The 26,987-nt window shown below is 43.8% G+C and overlaps 1 protein-coding gene across 11 annotated transcripts in view; it reads left to right on the top strand.

The window, feature by feature from the left end:
• ENAH (ENAH actin regulator) overlaps positions 1–26,987 on the top strand; it is a 185,171-nt gene that overhangs the window by 55,475 nt on the left and 102,709 nt on the right. For all 11 annotated transcript variants that reach the window (XR_010793987.1, XR_010793986.1, XR_010793984.1 and 8 more), the window contains 2 exons: positions 2,757–2,934; positions 21,364–21,448. Coding sequence is in view for 5 of the 11 variants with exons in the window: in XM_066618697.1 (XP_066474794.1) it covers positions 2,757–2,934; positions 21,364–21,448 (263 nt within the window). In the remaining 6 variants the exon portion in view is untranslated. The remainder of the gene's footprint in view (positions 1–2,756; positions 2,935–21,363; positions 21,449–26,987) is intronic.

The raw sequence follows: 26,987 nt of genomic DNA on the forward strand, positions 1-26,987 counted from the left end.
CACTTTGCTTTGTGACAGTAAAAAATAAAGTTTCACCTTACTAGCTGCTCAAGCTTCTGTTTTTATCCTTTTTACTATGGTGGCGGGCTGCCTTCTGGAGAGTTTCAGTTCCATTGTTCATTGGATCTGGACCAGTCTGGTGGCCTTGCATTACCCTTCACCTAACATTTGATATGAGCCAAGGCATGTTTGCCTACTTGTAAGTAGACATGCATGTGTGGCTCAGTTTTCCCGTCCATAGGGCTCAATACATTTTCCTTTCAGTCATCAGCTTGTCAGTTTCATGACTCACCAACTATTGAGTTGCCATCCACAGTTTGGGAAACATTGCTTTACAGGATCGTCATAAGGTTTGCAACAGGACAATACATGCAAAGCACTTTACATACTCAAATCATTGTTCAAATTCTAAGAGGTATTCTCATAACAAGAAATGTAGTTCTAAATTTGGTCCTGTGGTGTTATCTGTTCCCAAATCCCTGACACTCTTAGAGGTACTTATTAAATCAATGCAGAAAAGAAGCCTGTGAAATTTGTTTATAAGTAGATGATGCAATTTACTGAATATGATATTGAAAGCCTTGGAGAGGTATAGAAAACAGATTTGGGTTGCCTTATGTCAGTGTTTCTTCAGTTGTGGGTCAGGACCCATTAGGTGGGTTGCCAGCCAATTTCAGGTGGTTCCCCATTCATTTCAATATTTTATTTTTAATCTATCAGACTTGATGTTATCATGGTATGTGACTGCATCTGGGCAAAAGTTACAGATCTATAGGTTTAACAGGCTACTATATATATGCTTTTAACAGTGATAGTAAATGGGACTAACACCTGGGTAAGTGTGGGTAGGATTGCAGCCTAGGATTGTTAATTTTCCTGCTTGATGATGTCATTTCTGGTCATGACATCACTTCCAGAGGGTCCTGACAGATTCTCATTCTAAAATGTGGGTTCCGGTGCTAAAAGTTTGAAAACCATTGCCTTATGTTATATAATCAATGCAAACAGAGTTAACTGCAATTGTAGTTTGAGATCCACGATTAAGTCAACAAAAATTATTTTCAGAGTCTACTGGACACCGCAACACTTGCATATGCTTGCATATGCTTGCATACGCAACAATCATATGCTTAAATGGTGCTCCAGACACATTACAAGGCCAATAGATTCTTTAATCAATCCCTTAGTATAAAAGGGATTAATTAAAGAATCTGTTGGCCTTGTAATGTGTCTGGAGCACCATTTAAGCATATGATGTGGTCTTGTACAGTGATTACAGGTGGGGCCTTGTTATCTGCAGAAGATCCGTTCTTGGCCCTTGGGAAACCTGAAGTACCTTTTTTTTTTTTTTTTTTTTTGCTGAAAAGGCCATTCTGAACACTGCAGAGGCCACACGGTTTGGTCTCCTGGAGAGCTCAGGGTGGGCCAAGTCTGGCTCAATGCAGGTCCAAGGGACCCATGTTGAGCCAGATCCGTGGATATGGAGGCCCCACCTGTAGTTCTTTTAGAGAAGGCATTATTAGTTGTATTTACTTCATATTACAACATACATTTATATTTGTTGATACCTGTGTTCTTTTGAACTGTCTATTTTTGTATAGATCAATCCAAAGATATTAATATTCTTTGTAATACTTATGCATGTCATTTATATTCTTTGTATGTCATTTATATTATGTATTTTTCCTTTTTTCTTTCCTTGCCTTTTCTTTTTTTTTGGTGTATGTGTAGATTTTTGTATTTTAGATTTTGTTTCTGTACACCTATTCACTAATAATGAAGGGGGAGGGGAAGAATTTTTTTTGGTAGCAGTCAAGCATTTATGGGTTTCTTAAATATTCTTACCACAGAGTTAATAACATCTAATATGCAGGAAGCTGTGAGGCCATCATCTCCTCCTTTACCTTCGCTAAAAATAACAAAACTTTAGTGTAAAGTAGATGCACCAGATTCATCTAGAAACCTGAGACTTCTTAGGTGGCTGCCTGATGATGTTGCAGGTTCTATGAAAAGGAGGGAAAAGATCTGATATTTGATCAGAATCCAACAATAAAAGTGTGAATTCAAAATATGAAGGTCCAAGAAAAGAGGAGAAAAATAAGCAGAAAAGAAAAGAGGAGAAAAATGAGCAACTTTTTTCTCTTCCTTTGAGGGGAGACACTTTAATTGTGTGGTGTTTCCGGTTAGTTGGAACATGTTCTTTTCTGTTACAGCCCCTGCCACACTGATTTAACTCCCTCTTAAGATAATTGTGGTCTGTTTGTACTGACACTGTGAAAAAGTTCTTTTCTAGGCCATTATTTGACTAGGATCATTTTTGCTATCAGGATTAATTAGCAAATGGGTGGAGATTTTTCTAGTTGGAAATATTAAAACAATATTATGCAACTGAGGGACTAATCCTAACCGTGTTTTCAGCACCGATGCAACAGCATTGGAGCCCCAAGGTAAGGGAACAAATGTGCTCTTACCATGAGGAGGCTGCAGGATGCAGTGCACACCCCATTGGCCTGACTGCATCACAACTGGAAGGTTGGATAGGATTGTACCCTAAGTTGGTTGTAGTTGGCAACTTTGCAGATATCATCAGGGAGTATATTACAAAATATTAGGTTCCCTGAAAAGGACTGCCGAAAGAAATTTCTTGAATTCTGTGGGAATAAGAGAGTGTATATGCCCACAAATGAAAATTCATATTGACTGACATCAATAACAAAGCATGCTTAGGTCATAACTCTATTTTTATCATTTGTTAGGTGGTAATAAATTGCGCCATTCCAAAAGGATTAAAGTACAATCAAGCAACGCAGACTTTTCATCAGTGGCGGGATGCTAGACAAGTGTATGGTCTCAACTTTGGCAGCAAAGAAGATGCCAATGTCTTTGCAAGTGCCATGATGCATGCCTTAGAAGTGTTAAATTCACAGGAGTCTGGTAAGAATTCTACCAATTTCCTGATTTATAGGTTGTTTCTGTTTTAACTTCAGTTTGTTTGTCTTTTCAAGTAGAAATAACAAATCTGTATTTTAACTTATGCTACTTCATTTTTTGATAGCAGTGAATCAGAATTATGTGATTATTTGAATCCTGGAAATGTACTTTAAAAATGAGATGTTCTTTGTGATCTCTTTGCAGTCAAACAGAAAGGTTTGCACATGCACAGACCCAACTAGAAACTTTTCAAGGCACCTGCTATTTTTGGTGCTCAGAAATACCAGAATTTTAAAATTCAATATAGAGCAAAGTGAAATAGCAGGTGTCTTTAAGAAGAAAGGAAGTGAACAAGTGGATGGAACAGGTGGGTGATGAGGTGATTAGGGATGGGTCCAGATCAGTTAGGGAGCTGATTAGCTGTGATTTCTTGGATCAGAAAAGCCTGGCTATAAATACCCTTGACTTGTCCTGACACTCAGATGGGAATGGGCTTTGCAGAAGTCAGATTACAATTGTCCAGGCTTAGGGTTCTATTGAACTTCTGCCAGGGATATTGTTTCAGTTGTTTGTCTGCACTTAGTTGAGCTTTAACATCCGTGCTCCTAGTTAGTTTTAGTATTTCTTAGTTCTCAAACTCTCAGGGAGAGTTTGAGACCCTGTAAGTTCTGGCAGTGGGGGAAGGCATGATCATGATCCTCAGGATCACATTGCTAAGGGGGCTGCAGGAACTGGAATGTATTCCAACAGTCCCTGCAGCAGCCTCCCAGGGCTGCAGGGAGCCCTGCGCGAGCATCTGCAGGGTTCCCCAGCCTGCTAAAAGTGAAAGCACAGCAATCATGCCCTGCCTCTGCAAAACCAGAAGTGGAGCTTGATCACTGTGCTTTCAATTTTAGAAGGCTTGGGGAGCCCTGCAGATGTTAACGCAGTGCTCCCCATACCCTCGGAGGCTGCTGCAGGGGACTGGTTAAGTACATCCCAGTCCCTGCAGCCCCCTTAGTGACGTGATCCTGGGGATCGCATCGCTGCCCCCGCCCCTTAAGTGGGCAGAGTCCAGGGCTCTCAGGCTGGGATGTCATGACGCCCCAGTTTGAAAAGCCCAATCTTAGGTGTTGGCTTAGTTTGACAATGCTCTACAGCAGTGGTTCTCAAACTTTTAGCACCAGGACCTACTTTTTAGAATAAGAATCTGTCAGGATCCACTGGAAGTGGAAGTCATGACCCAAAGTGACATCATCAACTGGAAGAGTTTTAACAATCCTAGGCTACAAACCTACCCACACTTACACAGGAGTAAGTCCCATTTACTATCATTGTTAGAAGCATATATACAGTAGCCTGTTAAAAGTACAGATTTGTTGTATTGGCAACCTTCAGTCTCGAAAGACTATGGTATCGCGCTCTGAAAGGTGGTTCTGGCACAGCATCTAGTGTGGCTGAAAAGGCCAATCCAGGAGTGACAATCCCTTCCACACTGGGAGCAAGTGCAGTCTGTCCCTGGTCTGTCTCCCTGGCTATGGGCCTTCCTTCTTTGCCTCTTAGCCTCAGACTCTTGGCAAAGTGTCTCTTCAAACTGGGAAAGGCCATGCTGCACAGCCTGCCTCCAAGCGGGCCGCTCAGAGGCCAGGGTTTCCCACTTGTTGAGGTCCATCCCTAAGGCCTTCAGATCCCTCTTGCAGATGTCCTTGTATCGCAGCAGTGGTCTACCTGTAGGGCGCTTTCCTTGCACGAGTTCTCCATAGAGGAGATCCTTTGGGATCCGGCCATCATCCATTCTCACAACATGACCGAGCCAACGCAGGCGTCTCTGTTTCAGCAGTGAATACATGCTAGGGATTCCAGCACGTTCCAGGACTGTGTTGTTTGGAACTTTGTCCTGCCAGGTGATGCCGAGGATGCGTCGGAGGCAGCGCATGTGGAAAGCGCTCAGTTTCCTCTCCTGTTGTGAGCGAAGAGTCCATGACTCGCTGCAGTACAGAAGTGTACTCAGGACGCAAGCTCTGTAGACCTGGATCTTGGTATGTTCCGTCAGCTTCTTGTTGGACCAGACTCTCTTTGTGAGTCTGGAAAACGTGGTAGCTGCTTTACCGATGCGCTTGTTTAGCTCGGTATCGAGAGAATGAGTGTCGGAGATCGTTGAGCCAAGGTACACAAAGTCATGGACAACCTCCAGTTCATGCTCAGAGATTGTAATGCAGGAAGGTGAGTCCACATCCTGAACCATGACCTGTGTTTTCTTCAGGCTGATTGTCAGTCCAAAATCTTGGCAGGCCTTGCTAAAACGATCCATGAGCTGCTGGAGATCTTTGGCAGAGTGGGTAGTGACAGCTGCATCGTCGGCAAAGAGGAAGTCACGCAGACATTTCAGCTGGACTTTGGATTTTGCTCTCAGTCTGGAGAGGTTGAAGAGCTTTCCGTCTGATCTGGTCCGGAGATAGATGCCTTCTGTTGCAGTTCCAAAGGCCTGCTTCAGCAGGACAGCGAAGAAAATCCCAAACAAGGTTGGTGCAAGAACACAGCCCTGCTTCACTCCGCTTCGGATGTCAAAAGGGTCTGATGTGGAGCCATCGAAGACAACAGTGCCTTTCATGTCCTTGTGGAAAGATCTGATGATGCTGAGGAGCCTGGGTGGACATCCAATCTTGGGGAGAATCTTGAAGAGGCCGTCTCTGCTGACCAGGTCGAAAGCCTTTGTGAGATCTATGAAGGCTATAAAGAGTGGCTGTCGTTGTTCCCTGCATTTCTCCTGCAGTTGTCTAAGGGAGAATACCATATCAGTGGTGGACCTGTTGGCTCGGAATCCACACTGCGATTCTGGATAGACGCTCTCTGCAAGTACCTGGAGCCTCTTTAGTACAACTCGGGCAAACAGCTTTCCTACAACGCTAAGGAGAGAGATGCCGCGGTAGTTGTTGCAGTCACCCCTGTCACCTTTGTTCTTGTACAGCGTGATGATGTTTGCATCCCTCATGTCTTGAGGTACTCCACCTTCTCTCCAGCAGAGACAAAGGATTTCATGCAGCTCAGTGACGATGATCTCTTTGCAGCATTTTAGGACTTCAGCAGGGATGCTGTCTTTTCCAGGTGCCTTGCCAAAGGCAAGGGAGTCCAGGGCCACGTGAAGTTCTTCTAGGGTTGGTTCACTGTCAAGCTCTTCCAGCACAGGCAGGCACTCAATGTTGTTCAGTGCTTCTTCGGTGACTACATTTTCTCTGGAATATAGCTCAGAGTAGTGCTGCACCCAGCGTTCCATCTGCTGCGCCCGATCCTGGATGACCTCGCCTGTGGCAGACTTCAGAGGGGCAATTTTCCTCTGTGTTGGACCTAGGGCCTGCTTGATACCATCATACATCCCCTTGATGTTGCCCGTGTCAGCTGCTATCTGTATCTCGGAACAGAACTGGAGCCAGTAGTCGTTAGCACATCTCCTGGCAGTCTGTTGGACTTTGCTGCGAGCAGTTCGGAGGACCTGCAGGTTGCGCTCACTGGGACAGGCCTTGTATGCTGCTTGAGCTCTCCTCTTTTCCTCAATGACTGGTGTCAACTCCTCAGAGTGGGCTTCAAACCAGTCTGCCGCCTTGTTGGTCTTCTTGCCGAATATGGACAAGGCGGTGTTGTAAACGGTATTCTTGAAATGTTCCCATCTGTTGGATGCGTTTGCGTCGGCCGGGCCTGGAAGAGATTCCTCAAGCGCTTGTGCAAATTCCTCCACTTTTCTCTGATCCCGGGTCTTGCTGGTATCAATGCGAGGTCTTCCTTCCTTTTTCGTGTGATACAGCCGCTTTGTTTGCAGTTTCACTCTGCTGCACACCAGGGAGTGGTCAGTGTCGCAGGCAGCACCATGATAACTGCGTGTGATCTTGATGCTGGGAAGGCTGGAGCGTCTGGTGAGGATCAGGTCGAGCTGGTGCCAGTGCTTTGATCTTGGATGTCTCCAAGAGACTCTATGTTGGGGCTTTGTGTTGAAGAATGTGTTGCTGACACAGAGACCGTGATGACAGCAAAACTCTAGCAGGCGTTGGCCATTTTCGTTCATCCTCCCAGTGCCAAACTGACCTAAGCAAGTGGGCCATGAACTGTTATCAGCACCAACTCTAGCATTGAAATCGCCGAGGATGAACAATGGCTCTTTTACAGGGATTTTCTTGACAGTGGTGGCCAGGTCATCATAGAATTTGTCTTTGGCTTCTGCTGGAGACGACAGAGTCGGTGCATAAGCACTGATGAGAGTGATAGGTCCTGCTGATGACTGGAGCTGCAGGGACAAAATTCTTTCACTTCCCACAGTAGGTGGGATGATGGATTTCAGCAGGGTATTTCTGACCGCAAAGCCAACGCCATGTTCCCTGGTTTCGTTTGGTGGTTTTCCCTGCCAGAAAAATGAGAAATGTAGATGGGACAGATTTGTAACATCTCCCCAAACGCAGTCACATACCTTGGTAGCATTAAGTGTAGTACATTAAAAATAAAATATTAAAATGATTGGAGACCCACCTGAAATTGGCTGGCATCCCACTTAGTGGGTCTTGACCCATAATAGAGAAACACTGTTCTACAGAGTATAGGTCGAAACCACACTATAGGTCGTTGGGTTAAAATTTAGACTTGGTGAATGTGTCTTTGAAACCCGAGAAATAAACCTCTCACTGCTCTTACTTCAATTTTCATCTTTATTCTCAATTTTAGTGTTAGTAATATGTTTTGTTTTTATTTTTTTTACAGTTATTTAGTGATTAGTGGGTTAGTGAGCTCTACTTTATGTGGCAAACAGGGATGCTTTTAAAAAGTGTTGTACTTATGGGCAATACTCTCAGCTGATGGTCCACAGCATTTGTCTCCTCTGTTTATGAACAAGATTCATTATGGATACCTGCATCCACTGTTAAAAAAATGTCTAAGCAAACAGAGAAGAGCAGGGAACTTTGCCTTAAGTCAGCATACTGGGAGTTTCTTCCACTGCAGCAATGTCTGTATTTTCTGCAAACGTGTCTCTTTCCCCACTATTGGCAGGGCTTTCTCAAGGTAGGAGAATCAGGTGGCATATAAAACTGTCTTCAGAAGGCTGTCTGGACTGAGGTAGTGCCTGCAGGGGTAATAAATCCACCTGGCACCAGGGAGCCTCTAAAAAAACACAAAATGTCATTCAGAGTCTGTCGAAAAGCCCTGATATTGACCCCTTCTACTTCTGTTCATGTTGACACATCATCCATAAAGGCTGTGGTCTCGGTGGTTTCCTCTGTCAGTAACCAGGCCCTGGACTGATCTTGCTTCCCTATAGAAATTGATTTCGATGGCACCATTGCTGAACTTTGCCCCTGGATTGGACATTATCATGGTTTGTACTATGTTTGAAGGGAAGATTGTTGAAACGTTGCAACATTCATCTTCTCTCATTGGCTGCAGGCTGATGATCCTCATGCTGATCTAGCATCATTACTGATCTCAAGGTAGAAACCCAGTTCACCACTAGGCTGTGGTTCTGATGACTGTACTGTTACCCAAGAGCCTCAATTCACTGATAGGTAGAGGTGGGAGGAAATGGTTTTATTAACAGTTTTCAGCATTTTCCAAAATTAGAAGATTAGAAAGTGGTGTTATGTGTTTTTATTTCATTATCACTGTTTTCTCCTCCCTCTACTGATAGAAATTTGGTTTTAGGATTTTCAGAGTATCTCCATTCCCCTTACCTGTAGCATCTAAGGTTATCACTGTGGAGTAGCCCTAGCCTAGCTTGATATGGCGACACATGTAATTATTGCTGTGGCTCCAGTCATTGTGTTCATCTGGCAGCATGTGGGCCAAGAGAACCACCATTGGCTACAGTATTTGTTCTCCATATTGGGATAACAGCAACAGTTCAGTCTCACACTATCCCCACTTTGACAATGACTCAATAGTGAGCATAGCTTTGGATTGCTGTTGGGACTGACAGTTAGCTCCAGTTCTGATCCTGCCTCACTAGAGTGAGGACGTTGTCTGGGGTTATTCTGCCTTACTGAGATCAAGTGGAAGTTTTTGAGTGGCAGGAATCTCTGGGCATAGACTCCTTCCCTATGGTCTTTAATCAAGGTTTGGGCCCTTAGCAGGGAGGAAGTCTTTGGTGCAGGCTCTGAGGGCAAATTGCTTCTGCGATTGGAGCTGCGCTGTGTTGTTGCATTGCCCAAGTCTGTCCGATAGGCAGCAAGGAGGTTGGGCCATTTTTAAGGCGTGAGAGCTTATCATGGTTGCTGATCTCCATTAAAGCTACAACTATCTGCAATGTCAACAGCAAAGGTAGCTCTACCAACATTGTCATTGCTGGTCTTTTTGGTATTGATGGTGATATCTACTATTCCTTCACCACTCCCCTTTCCTTCCTCTGAGTTGGCCATAGAGCCAGCTTTGTAGTCAGAAACATCTACCACTTATCATGCCTTGGCCACTGGATTATCAGGTGGAGAGCAGAAAGTTGGTTTCCCCGATTCTGAGAAAGTTGAATGCTCTGGTATGAGAGTTCAATACCATGTACCATTCTGCCATGAGTATTAAAATCATTCTTGCCTAGTGAGGTATCAGACTGTCCGAAAATGATTGCAAATTGTTAATTCCTTCCTGTTTTGAGGTTCCTAAAATGGAGAAATGAATCAGCACAGTGAAGCATCTCATAGAATGTTAATCTAAAATAGCCATTTTCAGTATTTTTACTTACAGCACACTGTCTATGGTTGTCATCTCTTGTGATGTCATTTGTGTTTCTAGGGCAGTTGTAGTAATAAATTGTCTAGCTCAGTGTTTCTCAAATGGTGGGTTGCGACCCACCAAGTGGGTCGCGATTCAATGTCCGATGGGTCACAAGAAGCAGCGTGCCGCCATCTTGGAAGATGGCAACTGTGTGAGCACTGCCATCTTGGAAGCTGGCAGAACCTTCCCACAGGCTCCAGAGTGGCTTGCGGGTGGAGGGAGTGAGAGCGGCAGGGGTGGGGTGATTGCTGCCTCAAGGTGCCAGGAGCCACAAGAGGGAAGGATCTGGAGCAACTAATGGGGAGGGAGAAGAGCAGCAGGCAGAAGGCAGGGGGAAGTAGGGAGCTGCACCCCCCAGCTCCAGGAGCTGCCGCCTGAACGGGAGGCTCCAGAATGGCTTGCGGGCAGGTGAGCAAGAGGACGGGAGAGTAGCAGAGGCAGGGGGCTGCTGACCCAAAGTGCTGGGAGCTTCTTCCAACTTCTGAGAGAAGAAGGCTCTGAAGCAGTTTGGGGGAGAAACAGAGAGCCATCACCACTGCCCCCAAGTGCCTGGAGCTGTGTGGCTGGGAGCTCCGATGAATTTGGGGTTAGCTTCACTCATTGCTTCCCACCCTGCTCAGTAGCTGCTCTTTTGGGGGGGAGGGGAGGTGAGAATTTAGAAAGGGATGAGTTGGGCTACAATCCTATCTACACTTTCCTGGGAGTAAGCCCCATTACCTATAAGGGGACTTACTTCTGAGTAGACATGCATAGGCTTGGACTCTCAGGCTGGAATCCTGTTCACACTTTCCTGGGAGTAAGCCCCATTGACTATAAGGGGACTTACTTCTGAGTAAACATGCATAGACTTGGGCTCTCAGGCTGGAATCCTATCCATGCTTTCCTGGGAGTAAGCTCCATTGACTATAATAGGACTTATTTCTGAGTAGACATGCTTAGGATTTGGCTCTTGATTCATTACAGCAGCCAGTAGTGTGGGATGCATGCAGCTCTGAGCTAGGCAGCAGCAGGTATGTGGAGGCAATCTTCCTGCCAACAATTAAGTAAGCACACAGATATTCATGAATGATGCATTAAAATGCACCCCCCCCCTTAAAAATAAAAGGAAGAAAGGAAGAAAATAAAACGTAAGATACTACTTCCTTGCCTCCGTCTTTTTCTCTTTCTGTCATTCCTCACCACAAATTGGGAAAGCTCATGTAATGGGAATAGGGACTTGGAATAGGAGGAGGGGTTGGAGGTTCCCTCCAGCCCTTTCCATCCCAGTTCCCACACCCTACATTTCAACAACACCTCTCCCTCACCCCATGCTCTCTACCTGTCATGTCAGAGGTACTGTGGTCTCTGGAAGAGTCCCCTGCACACATGGCTGTCCTCCATAGATTCTGAGCACGTGCTTATGCAACCACATAAGGGTACATGGGAGAACTACTGTTGTTCTCTGTGTGCACTTTTTTAAGGACTCTTTCAAGTTTGAATTAAATTAACCATCCTGGTCCTCTTAGTTGGAATATTTTCTCTTGTCACCTGCAGTTTATGAGTTCCTAGGTGAGAACAGTGATGTCACTTCCTGCTTGATGAGATCACTTCTGGCACTACCATCACAATGGTGTCACCTCCTGCTTGATGATGTCACTTCCAGCCATGACAATCACTTGCAGGTTAATGACATCACTTCCGGTGGGTCCCGGACAGATTGTCATTTTAAAAAATGGGTCCCATGCTGAAAAGCCTGAGAACCACTGGTCTAGCTGTTTAGAGGGACTGGCAATTTGTTAACTACAGGCAATTGCCCTGTAACAATTGAAACAGAGCTTCAGAATCCAGAAGAGTTTTTTTAGCAATTTTCAACTGCTGTGGTCTTAGCCATGGGTGACTAAATAGCAATCAGAAGGTATGTGTGGCTATATTCTGCCTCTCTTATCCCAGAAACTGACAAGGCTTGCCTGTTGTGTAATGTTTGAAGAAGTCCAAGGTAACATCAAGGGCATTCAGACTCCTTTCTGTGAAGACAAAGTTAAGATGAGGCCAACTCTATGAGCCCTACTCTGAAGGGTCATATAGTAGGCAATTTTCTTCAGGTCAGGGAACTGGACACAATCTTCTACTTCCAAAACTACTTCTGCTTCCAAAAACAACTTCTGAAGAATTGTGGGATTAACAAGCAGAGTCTGTGACTTCGTTCCTCCGCAGCCCCTCCATAATGTCTGCAACACCAGCCTCATTACCATTCCATTACCAGCTTCATCAGATGTCACTTTGAGAAAGTGGTGTTGAGACCAGATTTTTTTACTTAACCTGGTCTCAACACTCTGCACTGATTAAAACTTAAAGCTATCAATTTTCTTTCAGTACCCAATTTCAGGGGCAGAAAGAGCTCTGCACAAGTTGGACATTAAGCGAGCTGTTTTTCCTTCTGCATTCATAGAACTGTATCGTTCTGGGTAAACAGTCTGTTCTTTTGCTGCTGGAACTCTCAAGGGCAAAAATGTTCCTAGAGTGTCTGATCTCCTTGGCTTACCAGTTAACCAAAAAGAAGCCTCCGGTCTTCTTGAGAGCTTGCTCCACCAGACCAGTTTCATCCTCTGTCATGAGCCTGCAAGGTGGTCTTCTTCCAGAGCACTGTTGAGTAGCGATATGGTATACGCCATCTCTTTTTCAAGGATATAAGGTTGAGAGCTTCAGGTCAGATGACAGCATTCTGCATCTATTTTCAAGTCAGGGGGAAGCTACCTAGTCCCAATTACACATGATTGTACAGAGACCATGATAAAGGAATACAGGTTGTTTACGTGTATAGTTCTTCAAAAGGGCATCTGTGGAGGCACAAGACCTGTATGGCCACCCCGTCTGGTGGTCTGACTCCAACTGTAGGATGTTTCTTCAAATGCTACAGTTTGAACTTTGGGAGGTGGTCCTCAAAGTAACTGAGGGATTGGACATTCTTTCTGCCCTCAAGGCACATGGTATACATGGAGTTTCCCTTACTCAAAAACAGTAGCAGAACATTCAGCAAAGCTCTGGAAGCTTTGGCTATCAGCGCTGCATATGCAGAGAACTCCACTGTGAGAGCTCTTGAATAACTATAATTACGGTAAATGAGCTATCTTTTCTTTCTGCCTTGTTTCATACACATGAAGAGCTAACAAATCTGTTTTGTGGAGTTCAGTTAGCTTTATGCAGATTCTAAAATGAATAATTGATTTTATTAGGAACAGACTGCAGCAAGAACCCAAGCAGCATTTCCAGAATTTGTTGCTAATAAGCTACCAAGTGGAATGAAGTTGGAAACTGCTTAAGAAAAACAGTTATATTCAAGAATACATAGATGAAATTGCAGTTCCTCTTTAGGAGGAACCTGATCCTTGCTCATTAAAAATAATGGTAGTTTACTAGAATTCTAATAGTTCTCTGAAGGGTTTGTCAAGCTCCTGTTTCCAGAATAGTAGGATGTTGCTTGGCTTGCCAAAAGCTGAACAGTATCTCCATTTTAGTTTGTAGGTCTTTTGCTTTACTTTGTGTATTTTGGAAGATGAACAAAATGGAAATACTTACTCTGGTTACCATTTTTTATAGTTCATTAAGTCATTTTTACTTTATTATGGGCTAAGCTTTTGTAGTACACTCACTAGCCTTGTCACAATAAATTAATTAGCCTTTAAAATGCCATAACAGTGTGGTGTGCATTTGCAGCAGCAGAGGAACATAGCTATCTTCCTGAAATGTCCATGTGTCTAATTTCTGATTTTAAAAGGTGGGGATTTAAAAGTGTAAATGTATCTTTAAAAATGTATTGCTATATTCTTTATATTGTAATTCTACCTCACCTGTTTGGTAGAGCTTTGATTTGTGAAAAAATTTGGAATTTGTTTACCATAGTGCTTATTTGACACAATTAATACTTTTGTTTGGAGATAATTTTAAAAATAACAAATGTGAAAATTAGTGTTGCCTAAAGAGCAATCTTTGGATGAATTTAAAGTTTCTGTCTAGCTTGATGTCGACTGTAAAAGCAGCTTTCATTTGTGGGTAAAAAGTGTTGTACTCAGTCTGGGCATCTTGCTTTACTTACGTTGTGTTTTCCCCTCTAGTGGAATTATAATCTGTAGCTTTTCTTGAATGAATGTATTCACCGCAGTCACCCAAGTATAAGTCTATCTCACAGATAAGTTGAGGGCAGATTTTGTATGGAATTTTCTATGACCCACAAATAAGTCGGGGGTTAAACTTAGGGGGGTTGTCTGACTATAGTTTTGTCTGCTTTTATCCAAGGCCACATTTTGATAAATAATCTACCAGTAATTGCTACCTAAGAACTTACAGTCTCTCATTTATAAAAAAATATAGTAAAAGATCATAAGATACATTTTTATTCATTAACTTTTTAAATTCTAGTCTTCACAACCTTTTTGTAAACACTTTCAGAGTAAGTGCACTGTGAACATACCAGTAGAACCATTAATCATATTCTTCTTTAAGGTGTCTGGGAATGGTAGCATGATGGGATGTGATAGACGGTTTGGCACAGTGAGAGGATGCGGGGACAAAGGAGCTAATAAGCACCCCATCCTGGGGCATTCCATGCACAAATGCTTTTATGCAAATGCCTGAAGTCACCAAGCAAAGATGGGAGAACTGGAATGTCTGGTGACTAGGGAAAACTTTGACATACTGGGCATAACGGAAACCTGGTGGAATGCGGAGAATCAGTGGGATACCGCAATCCCGGGCTATAAACTCTACAGGAGGGACAGGGAGGGGCGTATTGGAGGTGGGGTGAACGTTTATGTTAAGGAAGGGATAGAATCCAGTAAAGTAGAGATTAAAGGCAGGTCCAACTCCACCATAGAATCTCCATGGGTTAAATTGCCAGGCCTGAGGAGCGATGTAATACCAGGGGCATACTATCGTCCTCCAGACCAGAAACCGGAAGGGGACCTTGAAATGAGGATCAGCGAGGTGGCATGGAAGGACAGGGTTGTAATCATGGGGGACTTCAGTTATCCTCATATAGACTGGGTCAATTTGTGTACTGGTCACGAAAAGGAGACCGGATTCCTTGACATTTTAAATGACTGTGCCTTAGAGCAGCTAGTCATGGAGCCCACCAGAGGACACGTGACTCTGGATTTAATATTGTGCGGTACTCAGGACCTGGTTAGAGATGTCAATGTTACGAAGCCGTTGGGGAACAGTGATCATGCTGCGACCCGATTTGACATGCACGTTGGGGGAAGAAAACCAGTCAAATCTTTCACAAAAACGCTTGACTTCCAACGAGCCAACTTCCCTCAAATGCGGAGGCTGGTTAGAAGGAGGTTGAAAGGGAAGGTAAAAAGAGTCCAATCTCTCCAGAGTGCATGGAGGCTGCTTAAAACAACAGTAAAAGAGGCCCAGCGGAAGTGTTTAACGCAAAGGAAGAAGGGCTCCACTAAGTCCAGGAGGGTGACCGCAGGGCTAACCAGTCAAGTTAGAAAGGCCATAAAGGGCGCTTCCTTCCGTAAATGGAAGCCTTGCCCTAATGAAGAGAATAAAAAGGAACAGAAACTGTGGCAAAAGAAATGTAAGAAGGTGATATGGGAGGCCAAGAGAGACTATGAGGAACACATGGCCAGCAGCATTAAGGGGAATAATAAAGGTTTCTTCAAATATGTTAGAAGCCGAAAACCCGCCAGAGAAGCGGTTTGCCCTCTGGATGGTGAGGGAGGGAAAAGGGAGATAAAAGGAGACTTAGAGATGGCAGAGAAATTAAATGAGTTCTTTGCATCTGTCTTGACGGCAGAAGACCTTAGGCAGATACTGCTGCCCGAACGGCCCCTCCTGACCAAGGAATTAAGTCTGATAGAGGTTGAAAGAGAAGATGTTTCAGACGTCATTGATAAATTAAAGATCAATAAGTCACCGGGCCCGGATGGCATCCACCCAAGAGTTATTAAGCAATTAAAGAATGAAGTTGCTGATCTCTTGACTAAAATATGCAAATTGTCCCTCAAAATGGCCACAGTGCCAGAGGATTGGAGGATAGCAAATGTCATACCAATCTTTAAAAAGGGAAAGGGGGGGACCCGGCAAACTCTAGGCCAGTCAACCTAACATCTAAGAACATAAGAACATAAGATGGTGGAATGCCTCATCAAAGACAGAATCTCAAAACACATGGACGAACAGGTCTTGCTGAGGGAGAATCAGCATGGCTTCTGTAAGGGTAAGTCTTGCCTCACAAACCTTTTAGAATTCTTTGTAAAGGTCAACAGGCATATGGATGCGGGAGAGCCCATGGACATTATATATCTGGACTTTCAGAAGGCGTTCGACAAGGTCCCTCACCAGAGGTTACTGAAAAAAACTCCACAGTCAGGGAATTAGAGGGCAGGTCCTCCCCTGGATTGAGACCTGGTTTCCTGAAAACCAGGAAACAGAGAGTGGGTGTCAATGGGCAATTTTCACAATGGAGAGCGGTGAAAAGCGGTGTGCCCCAAGGATCTGTCCTGGGACCGGTGCTTTTCAACCTCCTCATAAATGACCTGGTGACAGGGGTGAGCAGTGAGGTGGCAAAGTTTGCAGACGACACCAAACTTTTCTGAGTGGTGAAGACCAGACGTGATTGTGAGGAGCTCCAGAAGGATCTCTCCAGACTGGCAGAATGGGCAGCAAAATGGCAGATGCGTTTCAATGTAAGTAAGTGTAAAGTCATGCACATTGGGGCAAAAAATCAAAACTTCACATATAGGCTAATGGGTTCTGAGCTGTCTGTGACAGATCAGGAGAGAGATCTTGGGGTGGTGGTGGACAGGTCGATGAAAGTGTCGACCAAATGTGCGGCGGCAGTAAAGAAGGCCAGTTCTATGCTTGGGATCATTAGAAAAGGTATTGAGAACAAAACAGCTAATATTATAATGCCATTGTACAAATTGATGGTAAGGCCACACCTGGAGTATTGTGTCCAGTTCTGGTTGCCACATCTCAAAAAGGACATAGTGGAAATGGAAAAGGTGCAAAAGAGAGTGACTAAGATGATTACTGGGCTGGGGCACCTTCCTTATGAGGAAAGGCTACGGCATTTAGGCCTCTTCAGCCTAGAAAAGAGACACCTGAGGGGGGGACATGATTGAGACATACAAAATTATGCATGGGAAGGATAAAGTGGATAGGGAGATGCTCTTTACACTCTCACATAACACCAGAACCAGGGGACATCCACTAAAATTGAGTGTTGGCAGGTTAGGACAGACAAAAGAAAATATTTCTTTACTCAGCGTGTGGTCAGTCTGTGGAACTCCTTGCCACAGGTTGTGGTGACGGCATCTGGCCTGGATGCCTTTAAAAGGGGATTGGACAAGTTTCTGGAGGAAAAATCCATTATGGGTTACAAGCCATGATGTGTATGTGCAACCTCCTGGTTTTAGAAATGGGCTATGTCAGAATGCCAATGCAAGGGAGGGCACCAGGTTGCAGGTCTCTTGTTATTTAGTGTGATCCCTGGGGCATTTGTTGGGTCGCTGTGAGATACAGGAAGCTGGACTAGATGGGCCTATGGCTTGATCCAGTGGGGCTGTTCTTATGTTCTAATGTCTGTTGTGAAGTCAGAGACTCAACATACAACATATAACACATAGCTTGGACTGTGCAATTTAATTCACATTAGAGAGACAAGTGACAAGGAATTAACATGTGCAGGTACACATAATTGTAACCCTTTTTACGAATACCAAATTTCTCAGCCTTGGGGTGGGGGAAGGAGGGAGCCCAGATCAGTGCCAGGTGCCTATAAACCATCCCCTCCCCAAGGCTGGCACGTCTAGGTAAAAAATGTCTCTAAGCAATGCTGGGCATGATTGCAAAGGAGGCAGTGCTGGGACTTTTCAACAGTTGAAAGAGTCCAAGCCTATGCATGTCTATTTAGAACAGCACTTTTCAGCCAGTGTGATGTGGCACAATGGTTTGCCATGAGTGGTCCACATGTGTGCCATGGAATTGCATCCCCCTGCTGCACTTTGCCAGCAAGTTCAGGTGCCTACTGCTGCTGTGCAGCGCCAGCGATCTGCTCTTCCATCACCCTGATGTAATAGAAGGAAGGAAGGAGCTCAGAAGCAGCCTCAGCCAGCTCTGTCTGATGGAACAAGCGAGCAGCATGTGCCAGCGCAAATACATCTTTTGGCTGGGAAAGCAGGCCAACTTTGGAAGTTGTGTGACGTTTAAAAGCGACATGAAAGACCCAGAAGCAGGAATTGGTCAGATTGGCAGCAGGACCGTGGAAGTGGAGGCTGTGCTTGGTGCTCTGCCTTGCACCTTGGCAATTCTGAGCATAGATTTTGCCACATAAAAAACAATTGATAAGATGTTTGATACAATGCTTGTGTTCCAAAATCCAAAAGTTTCTGTCCATCCTGTAACTAGATTCAGTGACTTCAAGAGCAGATGCTGAACAAGAGAGAGGTGGCAAGAAATAGAGATGAATGACTTAAGAAATCTAGTTTAAAGCCAGTGACCTTATGCTGAATCAGACAATTGGTCCATCTACATCAGTCCTGCCTACATTGATCAGAAGTGGTTCTCTAGGATTTCAAACAGGAGTCTTTCCTAGTTCTACCTAGAGATGCCATGTATTGTATTTCAGTTAGTGCATCTATGGATTGTACCAAAAAAAGCAGTTTTTAATCTGAAGCATACAAAAGAATTGTGCCATATTACGGTGGGATGGTGATTAAAATGGTGCTAAATTCTGGCAAATGTGGTAGAGCTTCCACCATTTACAACTTATATAGACTTGAAGCTGGGGCTTCCTTTTCTAGTTTAGGAATTAAGATAATTATGACCCAACTTCTGGATTGTCACTGTTCTCCATACACTACATACTGACCAGAACAATTCAACCCCCTCATGAATCACCAGAATTTATAATAAAACTGGCATTACATAGCAGTAAAGATTTCATTGGTGTATAGCATATGTATACCTAGGAGTTCATTATTCGAGGTGCAGGAGCAGTCTTCATTGATAAATTGACCTCATTGATAAATTGATAAATTAAAGATCAATAAGTCACCGGGCCCTGATGGCATCCACCCAAGGGTTATTAAGGAATTGAAGAATGAAGTTGCAGATCTCTTGACTAAGGTATGCAACTTGTCCCTCAAAACGGCCACGGTGCCAGAAGATTGGAGGATAGCAAATGTCACGCCTATTTTTAAAAAGGGAAAGAGGGGGGACCCGGGAAACTATAGGCCGGTCAGCTTAACATCTATACCAGGTAAGATGGTGGAATGCCTCATCAAAGATAGGATCTCAAAACACATAGACGAACAGGCCTTGCTGAGGGAGAGTCAGCATGGCTTCTGTAAGGGTAAGTCTTGCCTCACGAACCTTATAGAATTCTTTGAAAAGGTCAACAGGCATGTGGATGCGGGAGAACCCGTGGACATTATATATCTGGACTTTCAGAAGGCGTTTGACACGGTCCCTCACCAAAGGCTACTGAAAAAACTCCACAATCAGGGAATTAGAGGACAGGTCCTCTCGTGGATTGAGAACTGGTTGGAGGCCAGGAAGCAGAGAGTGGGTGTCAATGGGCAATTTTCACAATGGAGAGAGGTGAAAAGCAGTGTGCCCCAAGGATCTGTCCTGGTACCGGTGCTTTTCAACCTCTTCATAAATGACCTGGAGACAGGGTTGAGCAGTGAAGTGGCTAAGTTTGCAGACGACACCAAACTTTTCCGAGTGATAAAGACCAGAAGTGATTGTGAGGAGCTCCAGAAGGATCTCTCCAGACTGGCAGAATGGGCAGCAAAATGGCAGATGCGCTTCAATGTCAGTAAGTGTAAAGTCATGCACATTGGGACAAAAAATCAAAACTTTAGATATAGGCTGATGGGTTCTGAGCTGTCTGTGACAGATCAGGAGAGAGATCTTGGGGTGGTGGTGGACAGGTTGATGAAAGTGTCGACCCAATGTGCGGCGGCAGTGAAGAAGGCCAATTCTATGCTTGGGATCATTAGGAAGGCTACTGAGAACAAAACGGCTAGTATTATAATGCCGTTGTACAAATCGATGGTAAGGCCACACCTGGAGTATTGTGTCCAGTTCTGGTTGCCGCCTCTCAAAAAAGACATAGTGGAAATGAAAAAGGTGCAAAAGAGAGCGACTAAGATGATTACGGGGCTGGGGCACCTTCCTTACGAGGAAAGGCTACAGCGTTTGGGCCTCTTCAGCCTAGAAAAGAGACGCTTGAGGGGGGACATGATTGAGACATACAAAATTATGCAGGGAATGGACAGAGTGGATAGGGAGATGCTCTTTACACTCTCACATAATACCAGAACCAGGGGACATCCACTAAAATTGAGTGTTGGGCGGGTTAGGACAGACAAAAGAAAATATTTCTTTACTCAGCGTGTGGTCGGTCTGTGGAACTCCTTGCCACAGGATGTGGTGCTGGCGTCTAGCCTAGACGCCTTTAAAAGGGGATTGGACGAGTTTCTGGAGGAAAAATCCATTATGGGGTACAAGCCATGATGTGTATGCGCAACCTCCTGCTTTTAGAAATGGGTTAAGTCAGAATGCCAGATGCAAGGGAGGGCACCAGGATGAGGTCCCTTGTTATCTGGTGTGCTCCCTGGGGCATTTGGTGGGCCGCTGTGAGATACAGGAAGCTGGGCTAGATGGGCCTATGGCCTGATCCAGTGGGGCTGTTCTTATGTTCCATCTCAAGCAATTTAGGGATCTAAACAAAGGAAACATAAGTCTATAAGAACAAACAAAAGAAAAATTGCTGAACATTTAAGATTTTTCAAATACAAAATTGCTTCAGCTGAGCAGCTTGTAAAATGAGTTGAAAATAAAGGGGACTATGTATCCCTTATTCTCAGTAAGAGCAAAAAATCTCCGTCTTTGAGAGTAAATTCCATTGAATCCAGTGTCATTTATTTCTGAAAGCATGCATGCGAATGAGCAGTAATGGACTTTATAATGCAGGATCTGACATTTTGCAACTGATGATCCATTTTGAACCGTTTTGAGTATATGCTAGAAAACAATTTTTCTGTAGTGTCTTTAACCAAAGATTGGTCATTTTTTTTGCTTTTACGTTGATGCACGTGAGACTATTTCAGAATAAAAACATGCAACCAGGAGATCAGGGCTTTCAACTGTGTGTAGTAGTGTATTTGAGGAAGGGATGACCACTAAGGGGTGGCTGCTTAGTGTGAGAAGAGTGTTACAAATATACATAACTACATGAATTTAGAATTTTATCAGAAAATTTTGGTTCATTTTGTATTGTACCAGTGATAGTTTTATGTTTCACTATATTGCTAAATTGTTCAGCCAAAAAGACTATACGTTATCATATGCATCCCATGTATTTGGCTTCACATAGGAATAATTGCATCTCTTACATTCTGTGCTTAGTCCCTTTATTCACAGATTTGGACCATCCTATGTAGAGTGCAATAGAAAATCATTTTTTTTTCTGCTGAATATAGCATACTCAGTGTTGATGGACTACTATACAAAGAATATTGTGCTTTGTTTTCTGTTGAATTCACCTGTGCTGAATCTTGAAAAAAATCTAAAGCAACATTAGTTGCAGTGCTTTTACGTGCTGCATAAGCCTTTGGTGTTAATTTAAGTAAATGATTATAAGTTGATTAGTTGCCTCTGATTTCACATGGCTTTTTTGTACAAAAGCTGAGTATAATTTTCATGTTTACCTAGGTCCAACATTACCTCGACAAAATGCACAACTTCCCCCACAAGTGCAAAATGGCCCATCACAAGAAGACTTGGAGATCCAGAGAAGGTAAGTATAATTTTATATAAAATAAAACCATTATGGTGGTGGTGGCGGCGACCATCATGTCTTAGAAATATTTTTATAATATACTTTTTTTTAAAAGTCACAAAGTGGTTTATATACCGTATTTTTCGCTCTATAAGACGCACTTTTTCCCCCCCAAAAAGTGGGGGGAAAAGTGTGTGCGTCTTATGGAGCGAAGACTGCAAAAAAAAAAAAAAAAAAAAAAAACTCCGCCCCTGGCCCCGCCCCTGGCCCGCTCTGCTTGGCTCGGCTTCCCAGGAAAGCGGGGGTGGGGTGGCAGTCTTGCTGAGCAAGCCCGCGTGTCTACTCAGAAGTAAGTCTCAGAGTCACTGGGGCTCACTCCCAGGAAAGCGGGGGTGGGATGGCAGACTCGCTTGGCAAGCCCAGGTGTCTACTCAGAAGTAAGTCTCAGACTCACTGGGGCTCACTCCCAGGAAAGCAAGGGTGGGGTGGCAGTCTTGCTGAGCAAGCCCCTAGAGCAGGGGTGCTCATTATGTCGATCCTCGAGCTACCAGTCCATCTCCAGGCGAAATGAGTCAATCGCGGGCTTCTCTCCTGTCCACGCATCCCTAGGAGTGAGCCCCTGGCAGGCTTGTGAGCCCAGGGAGCGAGCCTAGGGAGTGAGTCCAGGGAGCCCAGGGACTCTCCTCCCTGGGAGAGGAGGCGCTGGCAGGCTTTTCTCCCGTCCACTCATCCCTGGGAGTGAGCCCCATTGGCTCTACTGGGGCTGACTTACCTTTCCCCTGCTTTTGCACTGGTATGTATGGAGATCTGCACCCCCCCCCCACTTCCATCTGTTGGTTCTGTATGCAAGGGGTTTTGCAATGGTCTTGCTGTGATGCCTATACAGAGATCTTACCTGCCCCACACTTTTCCCCTGCTTTTGCACTGGTATGTATGGAGATCTGCCCCCCCCCCCACTTCCATCTGTTGGTTCTGTGTGCAAGGGGTTTTGCAATGGTCTTGCTGTGATGCCTATACAGAGATCTTACCTGCCCCACACTTTTCCCCTGCTTTTGCACTGCTATGTATGGAGATCTGCACCCCCCCCCCCACTTCCATCTGTTGGTTCTGTGTGCAAGGGGTTTTGCACTGGTCTTGCTGTGATGCCTATACAAAGATCTTACCTCCCCCACACCTTTCCCCTGTTTTTGCACTGGTCTGTATAGAGATCTGCTCCCCCCCCTTGTATTGGAATCCAGGAAGATCTGGTGGGGAGGTAGATGTGGTGTCAGCAGTGGCCCCTTTAAAGGTAAGGCCTGGGCATCCAGCAGAGAGTGCTGCACAGCTGCAGCCACTGGAAGGCAATAGGGCCCTCAGGGATATAAGGAATACCAGAGGCAGAAAGGGTTTGTGGGTTTTGAAGGAGTGCAGGTTGGAGGTAGGGGAGGAGACTGACTGGGTTTATTGAATTTGGAATCTGACTGTGGATTGTGACTGGACTTGGATACCCTGATGGATTTAACTGACCTACCTGGAACCTGACCTTGGACTGTAATTTGGCTTATTGGCTTTGGACTCTGATTTGGTAACTCTGAATGATGGGACTGATTTACTTGGCATCTGTGGACTGGAACTGGACTCATTTTTGCTTGCTGCACTGGTGAGTTGCCCAAGGGGGACTGATCAGCCTTAAGCGGGCACGAGGCCCAGTGGATTGGAATTTGGCAGAACATCATGGTAGCAGAAAGATAATGTGATCCCCTATTTGTGTGCACCTGCTTTTGTCAGCTTCATAAATTCTGACTCTAGCGATGATGAGTTCTTGGTGTTTCCAGAAAACTAGAGTGCTCAAACCTTTAAGTCTCTCCATTTGTTAATGACAGTGATAATGGTTCTTAATGCCACTGTTGACTGCTGTTCACTTTACATGGTTCAAATGTTGTTCTGTTATAGTTTTAAATATTTTATTACACTATTTGGTTCAGAATATTTTTTTTCCTTGTTTTTCTCCTCTAAAAACTAGGTGCGTCTTATGGTCAGGTGCGTCTTATGGAGCGAAAAATACGGTAGTTGGTTCCCTGTTCAAAAGGGCTCATAAACTAAAAGATGGAGAAGAAACTCGAGCAGATAACCTGTAGAAAAGATGCTGTGCTGAGTTGAATAGGAACAGTTGCTTTCTCCTTCCAAATTTGAGAGCCGTTGCTTTAAATGCTTCTTCGTCCATTTAGCAGGGATCCTCGTATGAAGTGCATACTTGGTTTTGTTGAAATATGAGACTTTCCATTGTGCATCAGGAGCTGCAGCATGTATTAGAATCTAGATCATTTGTGAGTTGTTCTCACACCTTTTAGAAGCCCTAGAGGCTGCTGCCTGATTTATAAATGTCAAGGGGTGTGGCTGTGATGATTAGGCAGCAGTGCTGCCACCAAGTAGCAGCTTGTTTAATCTTGCTTTCTTCTCGTTTCTTTTCTTGTTTCTTTTAAACAAGAAAGCTTGTTTAAAAAGCTTTCTTCTCGAGGCTTTTGGAATTGTTCCTTAAATTTTAAATATAATTTGACAAATTAACGGGGTGTCCAAACATTTTGGCAGGAGGGCCACATAATCTCTCTGTTGGGGGCTGGGGAAAAAATTAATTTACATTTCAAATTTGAATAAATTTAAATGTGAGTATATTAGAACTGGAACTTACATGAATGAATGAAGGTTTTGCAATAGCTCAAGGCATATAAAAGGCCTTGCACAAAGCAAGGCTGGCCTTTTCCTTTGCTGTCGCTGCTGCATCACAGACCTGAAACAACAAGCGGTGGAAGGAGCCTTCGTCCTGCAGCTCATGCAAGAGGTCAAAACAGTCACCCTCATGCTGAGAGCAGTTGCGCCAGGCCATTGCAGGCTCCAACAAGACTCTGAAGGGCCAGAGGCTTATTGGAGACTGAGAGCTCTCCACAGGCCGGATTTGGAGTCCTTGAGGACCACAAGTGGCCCCCAGGCTGGGCTTTGGGCACCCCTGATCTAGAATGTTAGTGAGGAAGAAATCGATACAGCAAGACTGAGGAATTTACACCCTGCCTTTCCAGTTAAAAATTAGACATATTTGAAATTAAAACACAACAAACTGGCTGTGATAGACCAACAGGCAACAAAATCTCAACTAAATACCAGGAGCAATGGCTTTAAAAAATGCAATTGTAAGACAGCAGTGAGGCAGCCCTCCTAACCTCAAAAGCTAATTGAAATAGAAATGTTTTTAAGCCTCATTAGAATTGCTCCACTGTTTGTTGGGGCTGATTGTAGATCCTCTGGAAGCATATGCCAGAGATGCGGTGCCACAACAGAAAAGGCCTATCTCTTGCCACCTTTCTTTTACTTCATGTTGCAGTGGGACTTTTAATAGAGCTCTATGAGGCATAAGGCTGTTGAGGCAGGGAGAGCTGAATTAAATCTGTTTCTGTTCCATCTTTAATTCTGAAACTTAAGCTTAAACTAGAGTAGCTATGGCAGTGATTGTTAAACTTTTTCACCTCATGGCACACTGAGAAGACACTAAAATTGTCAAGGCACACCATCAGTTTTTTGACAATTGACAAGGCACACCACATTGACAGCAGGGGCTCACATCCCCCAGTGGCCCTACAAATGATCCTCCCGAACTCTCGCAACACAACTGCAGACCATCCATGGCACATCAGTGTGCCACAGCATTTGAAAGCAAGGAATCATATTGCTCGTATTTGCAGTCTTTTCTGCTCTCAAATGTTATGAATACATAACACCCCACTTAGATTTGGAGTGAGTTTTTGTCACATGTTTATCTCCTGCTATTTCTGCTAATGCATTTTAGGAAAGGAAGGAATGACATGAAAATTAAAAGTGTAAAAGAAATCATTGACTTTTTTAGTTCTGATTAAGTTTGTGTAGTGTATTGAATTTTAATTCTGAGAATATTGTAACTGCATTAAAGTAGAGCATTAGTTCATACTATATTACTGAACAATTCATGATGTTAATATAGTATCGTAGCTAGAACTGATTCAAATGTTGTGAATGTCATTCAGTTGCTATATCTTACATCTGATGGTAAAACTCATTGAGTTAATGTCTATAAATAAAGTAGCTACTGCATGCATGTGCTTATAAAGAGGAGAACTCTAAGAATAAGTATACAGACTGCAGAGAAGATGAAAGTGTATAGGCCTCCCCTTGTCCTTCAGAGATATAATGGACCAAAAGTTGATCGGATTCTGTTGTAAGTACTTGATTTTATTTTCAAGGAAACAAATGACTATTAATCTGTTTCCACACAAGCGTCCTGGAAAGTTAGTGAATAGTCCTAAAATATCCAAACTGACTTTGAAAATAACTTCAGGGATTATTTGACCCTTTGTCTGAAGCATGTTAATTACTGGTGTCCTAACCAAAGCAAACTCCCTGGAAACATCAACAGCATCATTCTTCTTTCCTATTTTTCACAATGAGCTAACTTTCTATGTACTTGATATAGTAGGGGGTAATGTAAAAATATATATCTAGAGAGATGTTACTAATCCATGTTTTCTGAATTCTGAAAGTAAAGTTATGACTACTATGAACTTCTAATCTTCTACCCTTTCTGCAGTGAAGTTTGCTTTATAGAACTTGAGTGACATGATCTACTTTTAGTATTTGAATAACTTTAGATATAGGAAATTGACTTAATTCTTTATATTTTGAAGAGACTGATAAAGCTCAATAATTTATACTGTTAAACATCAATGTAAACCAAATGTGTAAGGAAAGGGCAAGGACACTTAAACAAAGTCAGTCTTGTAAATAGCTTAGGCTGTGATATGTAAAAATGCTTCCATGTGACCAAGCAAGGACACTTGTTTGTTAGAAGAGCAGTACTTTCAGGTCATTGTGACAAAAATGAGTTAAATGGTGGTTGAATCAACTTAAAAACTGTATGCTAACAACTTTTGTGGGCTTGTTTGCAAGGCTATCTTATTTTGAATGACTGTGATGTAGGCAATAGCAGGTACTATAGTAGTTCGTGTAGCTTCAGGTTTTAGAATGGTGTTCTCCTTTATTCCAGTAGGTAGGCAAGATTTATCCAGTATCTTGTGTCTTGTACAGTTACAGACCAATTTAAGGAAAAATTGGGAAAAAAATTTGCATTCTCAGTTTTGCTAGTAAGAAAAGATTAAGGATGTGAACCTCAAAGGCAGAGTGAAAGCAAATTAAAATGTCAGAGCTTTGAGACAATAAATGCTTTTGTTCTGTACTAAGATTTAGGTCACTTGGCTTTTGAGTTAGCTACATCAAGTTATTAAGCCAGCTTTCAATGTCCTGGGCTTTTGCATTATAGTGTGCATTGCCCCAGACTGCTACAGGTAGTCAACTTGGAGGCTGAGACAGTGGGTAGCATCTGGAATATTTTGCTCTGGAGCAGGGGTGCCCAAACCCCGGTCCGGGGCCGCTTGCGGAGACTTGCTGAAGCCCATGCTGGTCCGACTCAATTGCTCTTAGTGTGAAGGTGACTGTTCGACCTCTTTCATGAGCTGTGGGACGAGGGCTCCCTCCACTGCTTGCTGTTTCACATGTG

Source organism: Tiliqua scincoides, chromosome 1 (assembly GCF_035046505.1).
Source record: "Tiliqua scincoides isolate rTilSci1 chromosome 1, rTilSci1.hap2, whole genome shotgun sequence".
Lineage (NCBI taxonomy): Eukaryota > Metazoa > Chordata > Lepidosauria > Squamata > Scincidae > Tiliqua > Tiliqua scincoides.